Source organism: Balaenoptera musculus, chromosome 10 (assembly GCF_009873245.2).
Source record: "Balaenoptera musculus isolate JJ_BM4_2016_0621 chromosome 10, mBalMus1.pri.v3, whole genome shotgun sequence".
Classification (NCBI taxonomy): Eukaryota; Metazoa; Chordata; class Mammalia; order Artiodactyla; family Balaenopteridae; genus Balaenoptera; species Balaenoptera musculus.
Genome location: NC_045794.1, coordinates 35,943,959 through 35,963,075, shown reverse-complemented (window position 1 = coordinate 35,963,075; position 19,117 = coordinate 35,943,959). Strand labels below are relative to the sequence as shown.

General features: G+C 39.5%; 1 protein-coding gene across 1 annotated transcript in view; it reads left to right on the top strand.

Annotated features, from left to right (window-relative positions):
• The first annotated feature begins 2,350 nt into the window (after positions 1-2,350).
• DBX2 (developing brain homeobox 2) overlaps positions 2,351-19,117 on the top strand; it is a 39,949-nt gene continuing 23,182 nt past the window's right edge. Inside the window, exons 1-2 of the mRNA XM_036866361.1 lie at positions 2,351-3,083; positions 17,699-17,794. Of these exons, the coding sequence (XP_036722256.1) occupies positions 2,684-3,083; positions 17,699-17,794 (496 nt within the window). The 5' untranslated portion in view covers positions 2,351-2,683. The remainder of the gene's footprint in view (positions 3,084-17,698; positions 17,795-19,117) is intronic.

The window sequence follows — 19,117 nt, the reverse complement described above, 5'->3', positions numbered from 1 at the left end:
CTGCGGCAAGTTGGCTGACCCAATAGTTTCTTTGCTCAAATCTTCACTGTCATCTTCCCCTAAAAAAAAAGGAATACTTGTTTTTCAGCCCCTCTTCGAACGGCCAGGCAACACCATTTAGCGTGGCAAATCAGGTTTGTGGAGAGGGTGACAGTTGAACTTAAAGGTTCCAAGGCTTTGGAATCATCCAGTTTAAATTGTGTCTCAGCCTTAACACTCTGGTAGTTGTGCAGCTTTAGGAAAGTTACTTAAATGTCTCTGGGCCCCATGGCAACACTGGGATAACAATAGCACCAACCTTGTAAGATTATTGTGGAGATAAACAAGTTAAAATGTGTAAAGTGCTTAGTGCTGTATCTGTCTAAATGTAAACACTGGATAAATGGTGGCTATGATACAGGAATGGCAGCGATGATGTAATCTCTCTATTCCTTGCTAATCTCAAAGGTGACTACTTCACATCCTATCCTCAACCACGGTCCACTTTTTAAGACTCAGTTTAGGGGAGACTTCTGGAAGCTTTCTCACACTTTTCTCTCCAAATTACAAGATGTTACTTGTTTTTCTCCCTCACTAGGCTGTGAACTACAAGGCAAGGACAAGATCTTTCTTTACTCTATATATTCCCAGGACCACCACAAGTGCTCAATATACAATGAAATGCTCTGTAAAGGTATGTTGATTAAATCAGTAAGTGAATGAATATTAGTAACAGGCACCAGCCTTGCCAGAAACTTCTCTCCCATTTGGCAGCAGCGGGGAAGGGTGGACCTTTAAAAATCTTTGGACATACCAAGTGTAAATGAAACACAGATCAACCAGGTGAATTTTCAAGAGGAAATTTATCTCACAAACCTGGCAACTCCAGCCAGCTTTTAAGTAAATGGAAGTTAGGGACAAAATTATTCTTAGGGTAAAGAGTAAAACTATACATGTGACCCCCAAACTTTGCAGACATCCTTTAAAAACTGTACTCTAAATAAACGCATCTAAATTTGCACAGGAGAGTGGTAGTGGGAAGTGTGAACTGACAGAGAAGTCACAGTGTAAACACTCCATTGACATAGACAGTCATGAGCAAAATGAGGCTGCTGGGACTTCCCTGGTGGCGCAGTGGTTAAGAATCTGCCTGCGAACGCAGGGGACACGGGTTCGAGCCCTGGTCTGGGAAGATCCCACATGCCGCGGAGCAACTAAGCCCATGTGCCACAACTACTGAGCCTGCGCTCTAGAACCCGTGAGCCACGACTACTGAGCCTGCGTCCCACAACTACTGAAGTCCACACGCCTAGAGCCTGTGCTCCGCAACAAGAGAAGCCACCACAATGAGAAGCCCGTGCACCACAATGAAGCATAGCCGCTGCTCGCCACAACTAGAGAAAGCCCACGCGCAGCAACGAAGACCCAACGCAGCCATAAATAAATAAATAAATAAATTTTAAATAAATACTTTTTTAAATAAATAAATTTTAAAAATGAGGTTGCCTTGTGGTTAACTAGAACTTTTAATGACACACATGCTTTTTTCACCTGTCCAGTCTCTATTTGGCAGACTGTCAATAAATTGAAAATACCCACAATTCTAGGGTAAAAAAGAAAAAAGAGCAACTATAATTCTAAGGAGTTCAGTGTTCACACCCGGGTCTCTGAGGAGGCCCCAGCCACCTTTGGTTTGGTGGTGGCTTTCTTCCCGGGTTTTGGACTCAAGCATCTGTCGTTTGCCACTTAACCAACTCCAACCAAGATCCCCTTTTCTAGATCAAAATTTATTAGATCACCTCTTCTTGAGTGCTTCCTAAATCAAATCTTACTAAAAAGTCACTGGAAATGAATTGCTGGAAACTGAGAAACTTCTTAAAAGGTCTTCAAGAAAAACATTTCTTTTCCTCTTAAACAAACAGGGGCCACATTCAATACGCGAACAAACCCAGTCTTTAAAAGGTACCTTTTCATCTGTACCACAACAAGTCTCAGTAACACGTGTGGCTTTCTCTGATGACTATATCCCTTCAAGAGACTGGTGACTCCCATTCTCCTCCCCTGGATGCCCTTAAGTGACACCAACACGGGAGAGCCAGGGGTCGCCCAACAGGTGGTCCGCCGAGCGCTCTCCAGGTGCCAGCGCCGCCCGCGCTCAGGGCGCTCCGCGAGGGCGTCCAGGCGCCCTGGCGCCCCCGGGGCAGCGCTGGCTCCCTAGCGAGGGCCGGGGCCGGGCTGCTGGGAGGGGGCGAGCGCCCGGTTCCCGTCGCCTCCACTCCCGTCTACTGCGGCTACGCGTCCCCTCCCCTTACCAAAGCTCGGACTCTCGGAGTTGCCCTTATTGTTGGCCGCGTCTGTCACTTTGTGGGCCGGGTGACATGAATGGATGGGCTGGACACACCTTTCAGCCTTCTAGAAAAAAAAAAAAAAAAAGTCTGGATCTGCACAGAGGGCGGGAGGGACTCCCCCGGCGCCCCCAGAGCCAACGCCGCGGGCAGGGGAAACGCACAGCTCCCCCCTCCCACACTCACTCCTCCCCTCCTTTAAAAAAACGCCCAGCCCAGAAAATAATATCTTTCCCAGCCCGCCGGCGTCCGCGGTGCTCTCGCCTCCTTTCCCGGCTGAGCGCGCTCCAGCGTTGCGGGAGGCGGCGCGCGGGGCGCGGGTCCGGAAGCGGGCGCGCAGCGGTCCGGGGCGCCGCACCATGCTCCCCAGCGCCGTGGCGGCCCATGCCGGCGCCTACTGGGACGTGGTGGCTTCCTCCGCGCTGCTGAACTTCCCCGCCGCGCCGGGCTTCGGCAACCTGGGCAAGAGTTTCCTGATCGAGAACTTGCTGCGGGCTGGGAGCGCCCCGCCGCACAGGCTACCACCGCCCCCGCCCCACGGCCCGGCAGCAGCTCTCGCCGCGGGCGCTCAGGTCCGGCCCCTGCCCGCCAGCCCGGTTCCGCTCAAGCTGTGCCCCGCGGCAGAACCAGTCAGCCCCAGCGGGGCGCCCTACGGCACGCGGTGGGCGTTTCAAGTGCTCAGCCCCTCGGCGGACGGCGCCAGGCTGTCGGGCCGGGTTCCGGGGGACCGAGACTGTGCCTTCCAGCCATCAACCCCAGGTGAGTCCGCTCTCCCCTCCCCAGCTGCGCGCGGCGCCTCTTGGCCTGCGGGTCCCGAGACCTGGGCTCGCCGGCCCTAGTGCGCAGGGATCCGCCCGGGCCTGGACCTTCCGAGAGCACCTAGAGATTCGGTGGAGATGCCGCCTCGGGGGTGAGGAGGGTACCACCACTAATTGTGATTTTCCTCCCCTTCGCGTACCACCAGCTTCCTCTCCGTCCCCTCTTTCTACAAGTGGTAGGGCTGCCTTGAATTTAAGGCCTTTTTGAAGAAACCCTGGAGGCACCTCTTGGCTTTAGGCGAAAGGGCAGCCCCGGTCCTGAGATCTCTGGGTTCCCAGGACCAGTTTCACGGGGTTTCCCAAGTTCAGCGTCTCCACCCGCCCGCTCCTGTCCCGGAGGCCGCGCGACACCCGTTCTCTGGAAAGTTCTTGGCTCGGAGAGCCTCGCTCGGCCCGCTTTGGGGACTTTTGCCTCTTCAAACCGTTGTGACGGTCGAGGCGGTTGCAGAACGCTCGCAGAGATCTTTGGAAAAAGAGTTGCGCAAAGTTTTGGCTTTCTTCACTCTTACATTTTGGATCACTAAGACGCAATAAAATCGAGGCTGGCTTTTTTTTTCGTGCTGAGCTGGAACAGCCTAATTGGCACCCGGATTAGGAAGTTCACCAATAAATGAGAATTTACCAAAAGAAGGGCAGTTTTGGTTTGCTTGTTTTAATTGCCGAATAAAACCTAAGTGTTGTGACTGGGAAGAGGATGCGGACAGTTTAGTCAATATATTAGCTAAAGCTTACGGAGGGGCTGCCGAAATTGGCAGTGAGAAAGGGAAAGCCTCTTAGAGACTCAAAAACTGAGATCCAGTTGGATTAATTTTTTTTTTTTTTTTTTGGCTTGCGTCCTTGGACGATCTTAACTCATTCTTTAAATCCCGGTGGGTTTGTCCAGAATGACTAATAGACGCTTTTTCAGCAGATTTCATTGTCCCACCAAACTGCCGAATCAAATTTATTGCTAATGGCTTTATAGAATTGAACATGTTTAGAACCTGTCCTGGTCTTTCAGTTTGAAATGGTTACTAACAGAATGGAACAAATATAATTATATGAGCACCGGTCTCATTCACATAGTGTAAAACCTAAATTCTAGGCAGCCTTTTTGCACCCTGGGAGAGGAACAAGTACAGTGAAGACAAAGTTTATGTGCCTTGGAAATCTGGGCCACTCTGTTCTTTTTGAAGTATTAGGAAAATTAGAAACGTATAAAGCAGGTTCGTGTAGACAAGAGCTGGTAAATAATGACTCATAAAAATAACATTTTCAAGAAAATTTGGTGATTTGTATAACTTTTGGTGGTTTGTGTTCATAGAAGCTATTTTTCAAGAATTCTTAAGTTGCTCTTGATCATGCCTGGCTCCTCAAAAAAGTTAATTTTAACCTTTGTAGATTTTACAGGTTAAATTTAAGTAAACCAAATGCGAATCAAATGCAGACATTCCAATAACTCGGAAAAATAATTTTGTATACCTATTCATTTTCATTCAAAATGTTACAATTATTGGGTAAAGGGTTTCCTAACTACATTATTTTTATTTTCAAGAACATATTCATTCTTGTACACTTATTAAAGTATCAAAATGCAAAAATGCGTTTTGGAATAATTGAGAGTATAAGAACTTAAATTTCACTTTGAAGTATTTTCATATAGCTTAAGCCTATATTTTTCCTAATATTTTTTTCAGTCCTTATTGAAGATTTGATGTTTTCCTAGGTTAATTTTTATTTGAACAAATAACTTTTATTTCAAAAAAATCATTCTTGTGAAGAGTGCATTTAATTTTTGAAACTCAAAAAATATCTTAAGATTAGAACCCCATAAATTTGTGCCCACAAATATGCTGCTTAAGAACATTTTAAAAAAATTTTGACAGAGAATATAGCCTTCTGAACCGTGCTCCAGTTTTATTTAAATGACAGATTCTTGCCCTACCAAATGTGGAAATTCTTTTGTACTGTGTAGAATTATGAAGTTATAATGAGTGCTGACAATGTTAGCTATCACCTGAAAATTAGAGGAGGATGAAATAGTGATTGACGTTCTGTAAAGAGTAGAAAGGAGATTTAGAAAAGCTACTGTTTTCAGAACGATAAAATACTTCTTTCTGAAACGTCAGTGAACAACCAGTTCTAATCCTTTAGACACTAACTTAGGAGTGGATCACAAAATGTGATTTTAATGATTTCGGTGTATTTGACTACTCATTTTTTTCTCAACTTAATTTGTTGAGTGCACCAGTCTAGATGTTGAATAAGAAAACCCCGGAGTTCTTTTTAAGGGCATTGGTGAAAGACAGCACCATTTAACTAGGGGATTTATGCCACTGCATGCATTTCGGCTTCATTATTTTTGTTACCCACTATTAATTATACCATATAGTTCATTCATTCACCAAATGCTTACTGACTGTCTCCCATGTGTTCAGACTGTTCCAGGCCATTGGGATAATCAGTGAACAAAACAGATGACTGTCTCTGCCCCTGTGAAGCTTATAGCCCATGTTCTGTCCTACTTTATGGTTTACCAAGCATTTTCATAATTGTTAGCTGCTTTAATTCGCATAATAGGCCAATTTTTTCCTACAAAGATTATTCCACTTCCTAATTTTGTTTTTTGTCTGAAGTATCAGTTTAAACATCTGTGGTCTTGTGAAAGAGAAGAAAATTGCCCCAAATCTCCAGATTCCTTGGATTAGTCTTTCATTGAATGTGAGAAAACTAACGAGGGCTTATGGGATAACCAATTGCATGTATCGCAATAATAAATCAGATGGGGATGTTATATCTGAGCCCATAAGGAAAGAAATTGGCCTTCCCCTTCATCTTGTCACGTGTCTGAAAGGTGGTGACAGTTAGTAACACAGGTTTACAGATTATGGATGAAAGTTTAGCTGTCAGTACTTCATCCCTGAAAACTGGCAAGCCTTTAAGTATTTAGAGCAAGCAAAGGAACATTCCATAGCTGTATGTTGTCAAGTTGTGTATATAGAGTAGTTTAAAAACTTAAAAAATCAGAGGGCATTCTTCAAAGTTTGAAAGGAGCATGTTGAGTGTGATAACAGGTAGTTGAGTAGATTCACCTCCAGGGGTTGTATGTGAAAAAAAGAATTTTGGATATTATAGTTTATTAATGGAAACCAGGTTTTTCAAGTAAATCCTAATCATCAGAGATCCTCCCCCAGAAGTTCATTGATGTCATTATTTGGTGGCTATTGTGCTAGATTTAAATATCCATGTTTTTGTATATTAAAGAGGGTCCTGAAATGTAAAAAGCTGAAAATTTTAAATTTCTCTTACTTATGCCACCAATTTTCTTCAAAGTAAGTGGAAAAAATAGCCTTGCTTTTCAGTAACATTTGTTATTTTAAACATTTTAGAAAGTGTTTGAAATGAAGATAATTTCCTGAATGTAATTTTAGTGATTATTAAATCTACTCCTAGTGCTGCATATAAGAGGATTAGAAAGCAAATGTTTATTCTGAATAGTTGAATTGAACTGTTCTTTTTTTTTTAAAGTAATTTTGTCGAGTAGGTTGTGCCATGTAGTACAGAAATGAAAACGGATCCACAGTATGTTTTCTGGTACCCCTTTAGGGTTGTTAATTAATGCGTCACGTGCACTCTGATTTTCTTGTCCACCTCACAGTCCCAGATACTCTTGACCTATTAATCCTTGACTCTGTCTTAAACTACTTGCACTTATGTTTTTTTTTTCCAACTGGTAGCTTTATCCGCTTTCACTGAGATACACTGAAAGTGTGACATAAAATAGCTCCTCTTACATCTTAGGCATGTTGGGGAGGGAGAAGAAGATGAATCTGTGCCCCAGGTGGGGAATCCAGTCCAGCTGAAGACTGTGCTTTGATTTATGAAGCCGGAGTTTGTCATTTATTTTGGCTGACGCTATGCTCTAGGTGTATTTTGGCAAATTAAAGTCACAGAATCTTGACTATTGATGATACTGACCCAGAACCAGGACAAAGAGAATGGGGGATCCAGAAAAGGATAGTGATGGGACCCATGCTGGTAGCTCCTTGCTCAGGCCATCACCCCAAACATCCTTTGGTGGAATTTGTAGATAATACCAAACAATATTCTTACTATACCTGTACTTTTTAAAATAATCTGCTCAACATATCTTTGGATTTATATTAACGTATTAATAACTTTTACATAGTTCATGAGGAATCAGCTCTGAACAAATTGTTATATGGTCCCCAAGTTCATAAACTTCAGATTCAGGAAGTTCTTGCAGTGAAGAGAACCAGTAGGACTAAGAGACAGGCCTTTTACTTCTGGTTCAGATTGAGAAAACCACACTCCCTCCAAAATAATGTCTGAGTTGGAATGACAAAAGGGTAGCAATTTATGTGCATTTTATTTGCCTCTCACTTTAGCACCTATCCCTCTCTCAATCCCTAAAACATGCTTCTCTACTTTGCTTTAACAGCAAGAAATTTCAATCTGTTAACAGGTATTGAAGCTTTATTACTGAGGTTTAATAATCAAATAGGAGTAAATCCAGTAGGCAAGTAGGAACATTTTAGAATTTCTCCCTTAACTCTTACTCACTTTAGGGATTTGAGGATTATTTTAAGAGGCACAGTGGTTTGAATGCCCAGAAAATTGCGTACGGATTTATGCAGAAGTAAACGTAGGCTCCAGAGGGTTCAGGGTCATGTCAGGAAGCCAAAGGATGTCATGTGTTGTGGGCAACTTAAAAGAATTGCCAACAGTGATTTTTAGCTACTTTTGTTTGCCATCAATGTGGCTCAGATGTGGGACCCAATGCTGTGCATTAGACTCCGTTGTGTTCCTTTTGGAGTGTGCCGCCTCCATCCTGTTCTTGTGCCCGCCAGAAAAAGTCTCTTTTTGCTGTAAGAAGACATCTTACGGTTAGTTTTGCTGCTGAACAATGATAGAGATGGCATCAAGTTGAAAGTAAGGGAAGCAACATAGGTCATAGCTGTGTTCATAAAATACTTTTAGCTTCATTGCTATGAAATTTTTTACAGAAGCAAAAATGTTATCGTCTTTCAAATATTTAAACAAATGTGTTTTTTGTTTTTTTTTTTAGAGTCCTAAATTTCTTTATTCTCAAATGCTACGAGTTAACAAATCAGCCATTGGATCATGTTGTGAGATTGGTTTATAAGGTGTCTGAATTCCTGAGGCAGATTTTATTTGTTTGGTATCCTGCTTATGTTGATTTAGTTTTTAACTTCTATAATTTGAAGTCATAATGTAAAGTTTTTGCTGGATTCATAAAAAAAGTCACTGATAAGTTACCATTTGTTTCATATTTCTTTTTTTTTTTTTTAACATCTTTATTGGAGTATAATTGCTTTACAGTGGTGTGTTAGTTTCTGCTTTATAACAAAGTGAATCAGTTATATATATATACATATGTTCCCATATCTCTTCCCTCTTGCGTCTCCCTCCCTGCCACCCTCCCTATCCCACCCCTCTAGGTGGTCACAAAGCACCGAGCTGATCTCCCTGTGCTATACGACTGCTTCCCACTAGCTATCTATTATTTCATATTTCTATGTAACTTTGCTTTATAAGGTTTTTCTAAAGTCTTATAAGTCATTAATCAATAGGATTATCAAATATTTTGCGTAAGAAATGTGTTTTTATGTTAGAGTTGGGAGGTAAATACCTTATTTTCTCCTCAACCTACTTTCCACTGCACTATTTCTCTTGCTGATATCTCCCAGAATTTTAGAATCCATCTTATATCTTTTGGGGAGGCTTGATTCGTAGCTCTTAAAACAGTGTTTGTCCACTTAATCTTGGGTTAACAGAGGCCCTAAATAAAGCTTTTACCTTAATTACTGTCATTTTTCTTTCCACAGTGAAGGTACACAATTTTTAAGTCAAATTAAAAACAACTTTTAAAAATTAAAACTTTTAAAATTTTAAAAATTAATTTAAAATTAAAAACAATTTTTAATCACTTTGTTTTCATTCAAATGCACCTGGAGTCTGTCAGGAATAAAAAGGCAAACTGTAGAAAGAAGCAATATGATTTTTATCTAGGAATGCTTGCTAGAATCCTTCTTTAAAGACTTCATTAGATCATGCTTCCATTTTCAACTTTCTTAGTAAGAAATTGGATTTTTGCCTTAACATATAATATGCTTACCAGACCCTTGTATATTTTATTCCAAAAATATTTTATTTTACTTTCAGTAATGTTTCCACTTTTAATGAAATCTCTCCCTTTCATTCTTTTTAGCCTCCAGTCAATACTTGATTTGGCAATGCTGAGTGATTCATCACTTTATATAAAGTTACCATAACTGATTTTATCTTTAATAGCGTTATTCATTTTGTCAGCCAGCTATTAGTCGGGAGTATTTCAGGGGCACACTCTTTTTGTAAGTTATATGAACAGTAAACTTAAGGCACTAAAATTCTCTGAAGTCAAAGGTCAGAAAGCCTCTATAAGTTTTTAGACTTTTGTTTCAGAATCAAACAAAGCATGGGGAAAAGGAAAGGAAAATAAACCATCAGGTCTTTTTCTATATATTGCTGAATATTTAATTGCCTTCTTGTTTGTAGATATTCCGAAGATGAACTAGGTTTTTCCTTTTTCTTTCACATGTTCAGGCACCACGCATGCCATAACAGCCTTGATTCCATTAGTTCTAAGTGGCCATCAGAAATAGAATATACAATATATACATTTATACCAGTCCTCTTGAGAGGACTCAAAATTCCTTCTTCCTTAAAAATTTAAATCCCTAATACTTTCAAAATTAAAATATGTGGAGGAATTATTCTTTGAGAAGATTTATGTACATTAAAAGAGAATAAAAACCATGACTGCTGGTGAATTTTTTTATTAGACTAACCTAGGACTGGATTGAGTTTAGGTGTGTTGAACCTACCCTAGAGTTAGATTGGGTCTGAAACCAAAAGGCAGTCAGATTCTTCAAAGCGGGAGCAGAGTCATTTCTGTTTGTCTACGTATTTTCTATAAGTGCTTTCGCACTACACATTGAACAGCTGCAGCAGAGACCACATGGCCTGCAAAGCCTAATGTATTTACTGTCTGGCCCTTTATAGTAAAAGTTTGCCAAAACCTTTTCCAAAGCATAAATGGCAAATTGAGTCAATTTTAAAAGAATGTATAGTTTTCTGAGCTGGTTTTAGCAGTATTTCTTTAATTTTAAAGTCTAGATTCAAATCTAAGGTCTTTAAATTACTGATTATATAATCCTAAGCAGTTCATGTAACTGCATTGAGCCTCATTTCAAAATGAGCACGGATGTTAGGCTCACCATTTGACTTTCAACCACATACCTCAAGAGCCCATTGGCAACATACAGGGGAAAGATGTGAAAGACAGCTTTCCACCCTTCCGCCATAAGTAAAATACATACTGGAAAAGGGGTATTGCTGTGAAGAAACCATCTCACAACTTAGAGGCTTAAAGGAACAATTTATTATTTTCTCTCACGGTTTTGTGGACTGACAGGGCGCAGCTGGGTGGTTCTCACTTGGAATCTCATTGCAATTAGAGTTCAGCTGGGGCTGCCATCATCTGAGGGCTCAGCTGGGCTGGATGTCCAAGAGGGACGTCCATTGACTCGCTTGGCTGACAGGGTTGCTGGCTGCTGATGGGGTGCTCAACTAGAGCTGTTCCAGCATTCACACTTGGATTTTCCAAGGGCCTGGAGCTTCTTATACCATGGCACCTGGGTTCTGAAAGGCAGAGTTCTAAGAGCAACATTCCCAGAAACCCAGGCAATAGCTGTAAGTCTTCTTATAACCTAGCCTTGGAAGTTCCAGAATGTCACTTCTTCCATATCCCTTGGTCAAGCAAGGCAGCAAGACTATCCCAAATACAAGAGAAGAGGAAATAGAGATGGCTGTCAATGGGAGGAGTGCCAAATAATTTGCAACCATTTAAAGTCTGCCACAAGGTAAAATTAGGATAACCATCATCAGACACAATTTCTGCCAGGTCTGTCTCCTGCTGGAGGAGACCAGTGCAGGAATTAATCAGATATGGTGGTAGAGCTGGGAACTCAAGGAGGCTTTATTGAGGATTTTAGAGTTTTGAGAGCTACAGGTACTGTTCTGCCATGGTATTCTCTTCTGTGACACTGACTTTATGATAAAAAGAGCAAGGGATTTCCTCAAAGTTTGCTCATTTTTTGGAAGCTGTCTAATGAAGACTCCTTGAAGGGAGAGGCAGCAGAGGTAGGGACTACCTTTGATAATTGCAATGAACTAGAACCCCACAGCTTGAGGAAAAGCCAGACTCCACCCACTTGTTGGTGTTGTGAGGACAGAAGAGAAGATGCTGGTGGGAGTGTCCAAACAACTGGTTGTTACCTCTTGCCACGCAGCGTATGACCACAGTAGAATCCTTCCGTTTAACCCCTGTTTTTAAAATGTAGCTTTCATCATATCATCAAGCTATTTAGGAAAACCTTAATTATCCCCATTTGACTATCAGATCAAATAAAAATATTCAGTTTGTCCTTCAAGACCTTCATTCCATCAATTGCATTTAGCTCCTCCAGCCACATTCTTTTATTTCTCAGTTATACATATATATATTCTTTTTCAGATTCTTTTCCCTTATAGGTTATTGCAAGATACTGAGTATAGTTCCCTGTGCTATACAATAGGTCTTTGTTGGTTATCTATTTTATATATAGTAGTGTGTATCTGTTAATCCCAGTCTTCTAATTTATCCTTCCCCACCGCTATCCCCTTTGGTAACCATAAGTTTGTTTTCTGTGTCTGTGAGTCTATTTCTGTTTTGTAAGTAAGTTCATTTGTATCTTATTTTTTTTAGATTCCACATATAAGTGGTATCATATGATACTTGTCTTTCTCTGTCTGGCTTATTTCACTTAGTATGATAATCTCTAGGTTCGTCCATGTTGCTGCAGATGGCATTATGTCATTCTTGGCTGAGTAATATTCCATTGTGTCTGTGTGTGTGTGTGTGTATACACACACACATATACGTATACACCACATCTTCTTTATCCATTCATCTGTCGATGGACATTTAGATTGCTTCTATGTCTTGCCTATTGTAAATAGTGCTGCTGTGAACATTGGGGTGTCCAACTACATTCTTAATGTTCACATCTTTGGCCTTGGGCCAGCAGTCAGGCTGGTCTCCTTAACCTGCCCTGGGTGTCACCATCATCCTTGCCTTCTTTCCTTTTGTTCATGCCACCTTTCCTTCCTGGAATGCCTCTTTCTCTTCTTTTGCCATTCAAATACTTTCCAAATCAAGTTTCCAGATCAAGATGCTTTTCCTGCTTAAAGCCTTCTTTGACAAAGACTTCCTAACAATAATATTCTTTTCTTTGTTCTTGATAGTATATTTTAGTGGAACTCTGGACCATGCTGCTTCTTTTTATATGCTGTCTTAGAATCGATCCCAAATTATATAATAATGGTAGGAATAAAGGCTAACATTTATTGAGTGCCTGCTGCATGTCAGGCATTTTTTTTTGTTCTTTTCAGTGGCCTCATCCTGATTATACATTATAATCACGAGTGCAGCTTTTGAAAAAAAATGGTATACTAGGGGGCCCACTCCTCGCCAGCCTGATATAACCCAATTGGTGTGGGGCCTGGGCATCTGTATCTTTGAAAAGCACTCCAGATAATTCTGATGTGTACTCAGGGTTGAGAAACATTGGCTAGGGGAACACACAGTACTATGCGTTTAGATCTCATGGCCTTGGAAAATGCCTCAGATTTTATAGGACAAAACTGAATTTGGAGTATGAAGATATTTGTATTTCATTTATTTGATCAGCAGATTCAGACCTGTAAGGTACGGAACATTTAAAGGTAGAAATTCTTCCAGGGAGGGAAGCTATCCTCTTTTAATCTTTGCCATCCCAGCACACGGTGCATTATGTGGCACTTGGTAGATATGCAATGAATATTATTTGCGTGGAATTAAAAGGACAGAATCAAACAAGTAGACTCTGCATTTGGTTTATCTTCTCATGAACTGTACTAGAACATTAAGACCTTTGTTTTGCTGTCTCTGAAATACTCAAGGCAAAAATAAATGCAGACTTCTCTTGTTTTCTGTTGAGCAGAAAGGTAAAGAATGACTTTACTTGCTTTGCCTTCTGATGGAAGGCAAGATTGCATGTGAATCACATAAATGAATTCTGTCCAGGTTGTGTGATAAAATAAATCACACCTTATTCGTAAGTGGTATTTCTTAGGTCTTACTACTCAAGACAGTTGGTTGTCATTCTTTAGAGTCTTTTGGGGGGGGTCCACTCTACTTATAGTCAGTTCAACTGTGTAGTATTTTAAGGTCAGGAGTTTAGATTTCTTTATTCCCGGTGCCATGTACCCAGCACTTGAAGGAGGTCATTAAAACCATCCTTTTGAAATTATTTAATTCCCTGTTATTCTTTCCCAGAGGTATTTTTTTGACCTTCTGGTTGCCTTTGTAAGACACCTTGGAACCTTTTCTCGTTTCTCCTTATCCTTCTAGAATGTGCTGCCCAGTCGGCATAGCATTGCAGTAGCTCCTGAAATTTATTTGAAGGTTATATCAGTGGTCTTTAGGATCCGTCCTTTGAAATGTCAGCACAAATCAGTTAATACCACAGTTTGCTATAACAATAAAAAGAATGTGGTTTCACCCCATGTAGATACACTCTGTTCTCCATTGGTAAAGAAAAATGAAAATAATAAAAAACAATTTAAAATGTTTTGCTTGCTTTCTAGACAACAGAATTTTGAAAATAATTTTTCTGTAGCTAGGCTTGTAACCATCCTTGACTGTGGGATGCTTTTGTCACAGAACCGTGTAGTTAAGTTAAAAAAACAAACAAACCAGGCCAGTTCACCATTAAGTTGCCTCTAAGTTCCCATCTTAATTAAACATTCAAAATAATTAATAGATAGTTTGATTCTGTGTCTTCAAATAAGTCAGAACATCTGATTAAGAAGTGAAAAGTTCATGAAGTTTTCTGTGAACAGGTGATTTTAGTCATTTGGATTCAGACAGTCTTGTTCCGGAAATTTTAAGTCATTTGTTTGTAATTTGTAAGAGATTCCCACAGAACCCAGAAGGCAGATTTGTTGGCAGGATACACAATTTGGAGTATCCTGAAGTGTTGTGCTGAGGGAACCTAACATCATGCTATAGAGCTATAGAACCTGACAGCGCGCATTTTTGCCACAGGGAAAGCCATTCGTTTTTCTCTTATGGAAAGCTGGGGAGATGTGGAGATGTCCATTTTCTGGGTTCCATCTCTTACTGGATAACGGGCAGTCTGTGTACATCCTTATCCCTCATGGCTAATAACTACATACTGTGCTAAAATATCTGCGTTTCCCTGGTCTTTTAAAAAATGTGCTGAGACCAGCCATCATCACATTCCAGATGCTTGCCCATTTGAGGTTGAATATTAATGAATGAAATAGCAAGTGTTAAATGCATAGCCAGTCCAGTGCCTGTGTATAGGAGGTATTCCTTAAATAGTATTATCATAAATATTGTTCAGTACGCCTAAAATGAATTGTTCCTCTCAGGATAAATGATAAAGTGACTGCATCTAGATTATACTCATGGGCTTTGAAATGCCTATCATCTACTTGAAATTGCCTTGTTTTCTGCCCTTTTCAGAGCTTCTTCAAGGTAGTTCTTGAATGGTTTACAAAAGTTTTAATGCATCTGTTAACTCGTCACTTCGTTTTTATCACAGTTGAGTTTCTGTTTTTGCCCACCACTTTAAAAACCATGTGGTTTACAAACACTTAAAAGTGTTATACATGTTTTTAACGCACTACATTGTTTTAAATGGCTATTTCCTCACACCATTCAACATCCCTGCGGTCACATGCTCAGCTGGATTAGCATTTGACTTATGTCCAAGTAGGAGCACATAAAAAAATGGAGCACTTAATTGGAATTTCACAGTGATTTCTACATAAACCAGCTTAAACAAGGTGTATTATGTATAGAAATTAGGAATTGACTAATCTGTGTAAATATATTTGTGTCAATGAGGTGATTTTAAATGGTGAAGAAATGCTACACGGTGGAACTTGAAGCCTGGTCATGTCACATGTAGTTCTTTAGCCACTAGAGTTGCCACTGTAGGCAGAATGTCATTTTGATTACAGCTTTACTATATTAAGATAGGATAATATAGAGCACTATAACAAACTGTTCGATTAAAACTTTTTCTGGTTAAATTTAACACTAAGATCCTATGTCTCAGAACCTCATTTATCATCACAAATGAATTTAATTGAACACTTGTCTCAAATGAACCATGCAATTTAAAAAAAATTCTTTATTTTTTCATTTTAGGGCCATATGGTTAGACTGAGAAACATTTTGGCTAGAATAGTAAAATTTGTAATTTGTCCATGTCCTGCATTGTTATTTTAATAGTATCACTAATGTGCTTATTTTCTACACTAGATATTGAGCAAAAACATTTCTTTTGTGTGTGTATTTCCAACTATCATGATAAATGCTTACACGCATGTATGTAAATGCAACATGGCTCAGCCTTTTTCTTTTACCTCAATTTAAAAAATGCCGAACAGCACAATAGCCATAACTTAATTATCTACGGAGTGTTTAGTTCGGAGGTGAAATAAGTTAGTTAACAGAAATACTTGAGAATAAACATAATGAGGTAACTTTTATACAGGGAAATATATTTCCACTTTTCAAAGTGCTTCATATATTCATAGAAACATTAGAAAATGTAACTCTGCCTAAATAATGCCATACTCTTATAATTTAAGATGTCAAATTCATATAAAGTGATTAATCATTTCTATGATGGTTTTTCAGTCAGTATTAGAACAACTTATGATAACAATGAGAAATTTTTAAAAGTTTCATAGAACTTATTGAGCACCAAAGTGGGTCTCCTTTTCATACTTTGCTTAGTTGCCATATTTTCAAGGTAGCATTAAGACATTTTATTATTTGAAAATCCAGATGTTTAAAAACTAAAAACACTGACATTGACAACTTTCCATCATATTATAGAAAAGACCCTGCATTATGATTAATTTGCAATTCAAAGACATTAAGGACCATGAGACCATAAAATTCTTATATATACTTATTTTGATATATCCTTCAAAGATACTAATAAAATAAACACATACTTATCAGTTGGTTAAAATATGAGTCTGAAATTACTGTGTTCTTAAAAAGACATGTATTTGTAGCAAAATAATATTGACTGTATATGATTAAGAAAAGAAAAAAGTTTCCATTGAAAATGAAGGGAGGGTAGTAAAAATATTTATTTTCAAGTCATGTTCTAGATTTCAAGGTCATCTGTTATGGAAGATACTGTGTTTCAGGGTGTGTCAGGGGAGCAGGGAAGAGGTTAATTCCTGATTTCCTATTTCTTAGTTTTAAGATTATTCATTCATTTATTGAACATTTTTTGACTATTTAGAATGTGCCATGTACTCTGCTGGGTATGTGATGGTAAAAGCAAGTTGCCCACCTAAAGAAATATCACCCATATTTATATTGTATTAAACCCCACTGTACTAAAGGACATGTTGTATCTAAGGTACTAAACCAAAGCCTGGCATATAGTAAGTGCTCAATAAAGAAGAGCCATTAATATTCTGTGACATCCTTTATAGCTATTTTTCATCTACTGAGGAACAGAGTGTAAAGTTTCTTTATTTACAAGAGTAATGATAACTATTCCGTGTATATGAATTGAAAATGTTCTGAATAGAATAGTTTAATAAAATGAGAAGAGCAGAATTATATGGCAACTCCCTATACTATAAACACAAATGCTTTCAGGTTAATAGATACCTCTTGAGAGTAAATGTTACTATTCTCAAACACTTTGAAACATGTAAAAGTGATCAGAAAGACCACTTTTTATTATGGAATTGCTCAGTAAATTAACTATTATCAACTTTGGAATCTAGCTATCTATGTATTTCAAAGAACCTTCTGAAAATAAGCAGTAGAGTAATACCATCTCTTAAAAAAGTAAACTGAAGTGTATAACATCCAGATTGTTTCTTGGTAAGTATTATATCCAGAGCTGTGCTGTTCAATGTGAAAGCCTCTAGACACATGAGTCTATTTAAATTTAAGAAGAACTTAAAGTAAGAATTCAGTTACACAGACATACTAGCCACATTTCAAGTGCTTAGTGGCATATGTGACAAGTGGATACATATTGGACAGTGCAGGTAGAGGACGTGTCCATCATCACAGAGAGTTCTCCTGGGCAGTGTTGCTCGAGGTTATATTAGATAAAGGACTATTTGATGTTTACTACTTATAACCACACAGAAAACGAATGACTAAGTTTGGTTTTGATAATTTGATTGTTTACACCACAGCTTCCAAATCTTGATTAAATTATTTAGCAAGCTCTTTGACAGGTAAAGCCTGCTTTAAAATGACTTTAATTCCAGTAAAAGTTTAACTAAGTCTCAGAAGATGTAGTGCTTTACTCCATGACTTTGGGGAAATTGGAATTTTGAATACTGTCTAAGAGAGATGGCTAATCAATGTGATCAACGCTTTCTCTGCAGCGCCTTCCAAGCCTTTTTTTCTGAGCGCCCCACCATTCTACTCGTCGTGCTGTGGTGGGTCCTGTCGGCGCCCTGCCTCCCCCACTGCTTTTCCAAGTAAGTTTTTATACTTCATCAGCAATGCCTCAGTTACTCTGTAAACCAGAGCAGCAGGATTTAATGTGCTCTGGAAAACTAATTGGTAATGCAATGGCAAGGAGATAATTCCTCGCTAAAAATCACAGCGATACTATTCAGGAGGTTTCCAGAGATTTATCGAACTTCAGCACACTGAGCAATTGTGAGCAGCTTCTAATGGCATTGAAACCCAGGGCTGACACACCAAGGAAAGCAACTTGTTTTCCATTTGATGTAAAAGATCTCAGAGGGACCCGTTTGGCTCTTTCTGAAACGTGTAGCAATGCTCATTTAAAGAAGAAGAAAGGAAGGAAAGAAAGCTAAGAAATTGTGTAAAATTTCCATTCAACTGAAAATGTGACACAGAAAGTCACTAGGTATCCATGGAAAATAATCAAAAATTGTCAAGATTGTAAAAGGAGATAAATACCTTCTCTTATGATCTTTAAGAAAACCAACCAGGGTTGTAGGAAATATTTTCAAGAGAACTTTTCAAACATTACACAATTGTAATAGTGGGAGGTAGAGGGAGAATGACAACTTTCAAAAACTTGAAGAGCCCACACACGCTCACACGCACAAAGAAAAAAATGTCTAACTGAAAATAAAAAGAAATTAAGTTCACCTTGATCTTGAGATTTCTAGGTCAGCTAAGAATCTGTAGACAGAGGATTCGAGTTTATGATAAAGAAGTCCAGAGGAGGGGTGCATTTTTTTCAGCTGCCCGAGAGAAAACATTGATTCAGGTTAACAGCTCTGTCAGGTGAAAAGTGAAATAGGGGTAGGGTCAGGCAGAAGTCCAGAGCTGTGTCACGGTTGAATTCAGATTCCCCGTTGCCTCTCTGCATGTGTTTTATGAATGTTTCAGGAGAGCAGTTGCTCAACAGAATGATTCCTGACAAGTGAGGCAGCAAATGCTGGCCGTTTAATGAGCTGCAAGCTTCTGAGTATCTCTTTAGGGGGCTGATACTTTCCCACAGAGCACTTTACATGGCCGGGACCCGGCCACAATGGGTGACAGACCCGTGACCAATCGTCACTTTCACTTGACTCATCCACACGCGACCTCACCATGATTTTTCACTGTGCAGATGAACTTTCGGAACCATTTCACAGGGAAAAGGCTCGGGCAAGGGTCAGTTGGCCTTTTGTATGGTCATAAAGCAAGGCTCTGTGTGTCAGTCTTTTCTCCTGTCTCGCATTCCAAGTGAATTTCTGCACACCATTTAAAGCACTTGGCTAAAAAATAAAGCAGTGAATGAAACTGACTTTTATAGACTCATTCTAGCTCATCTTCCCATA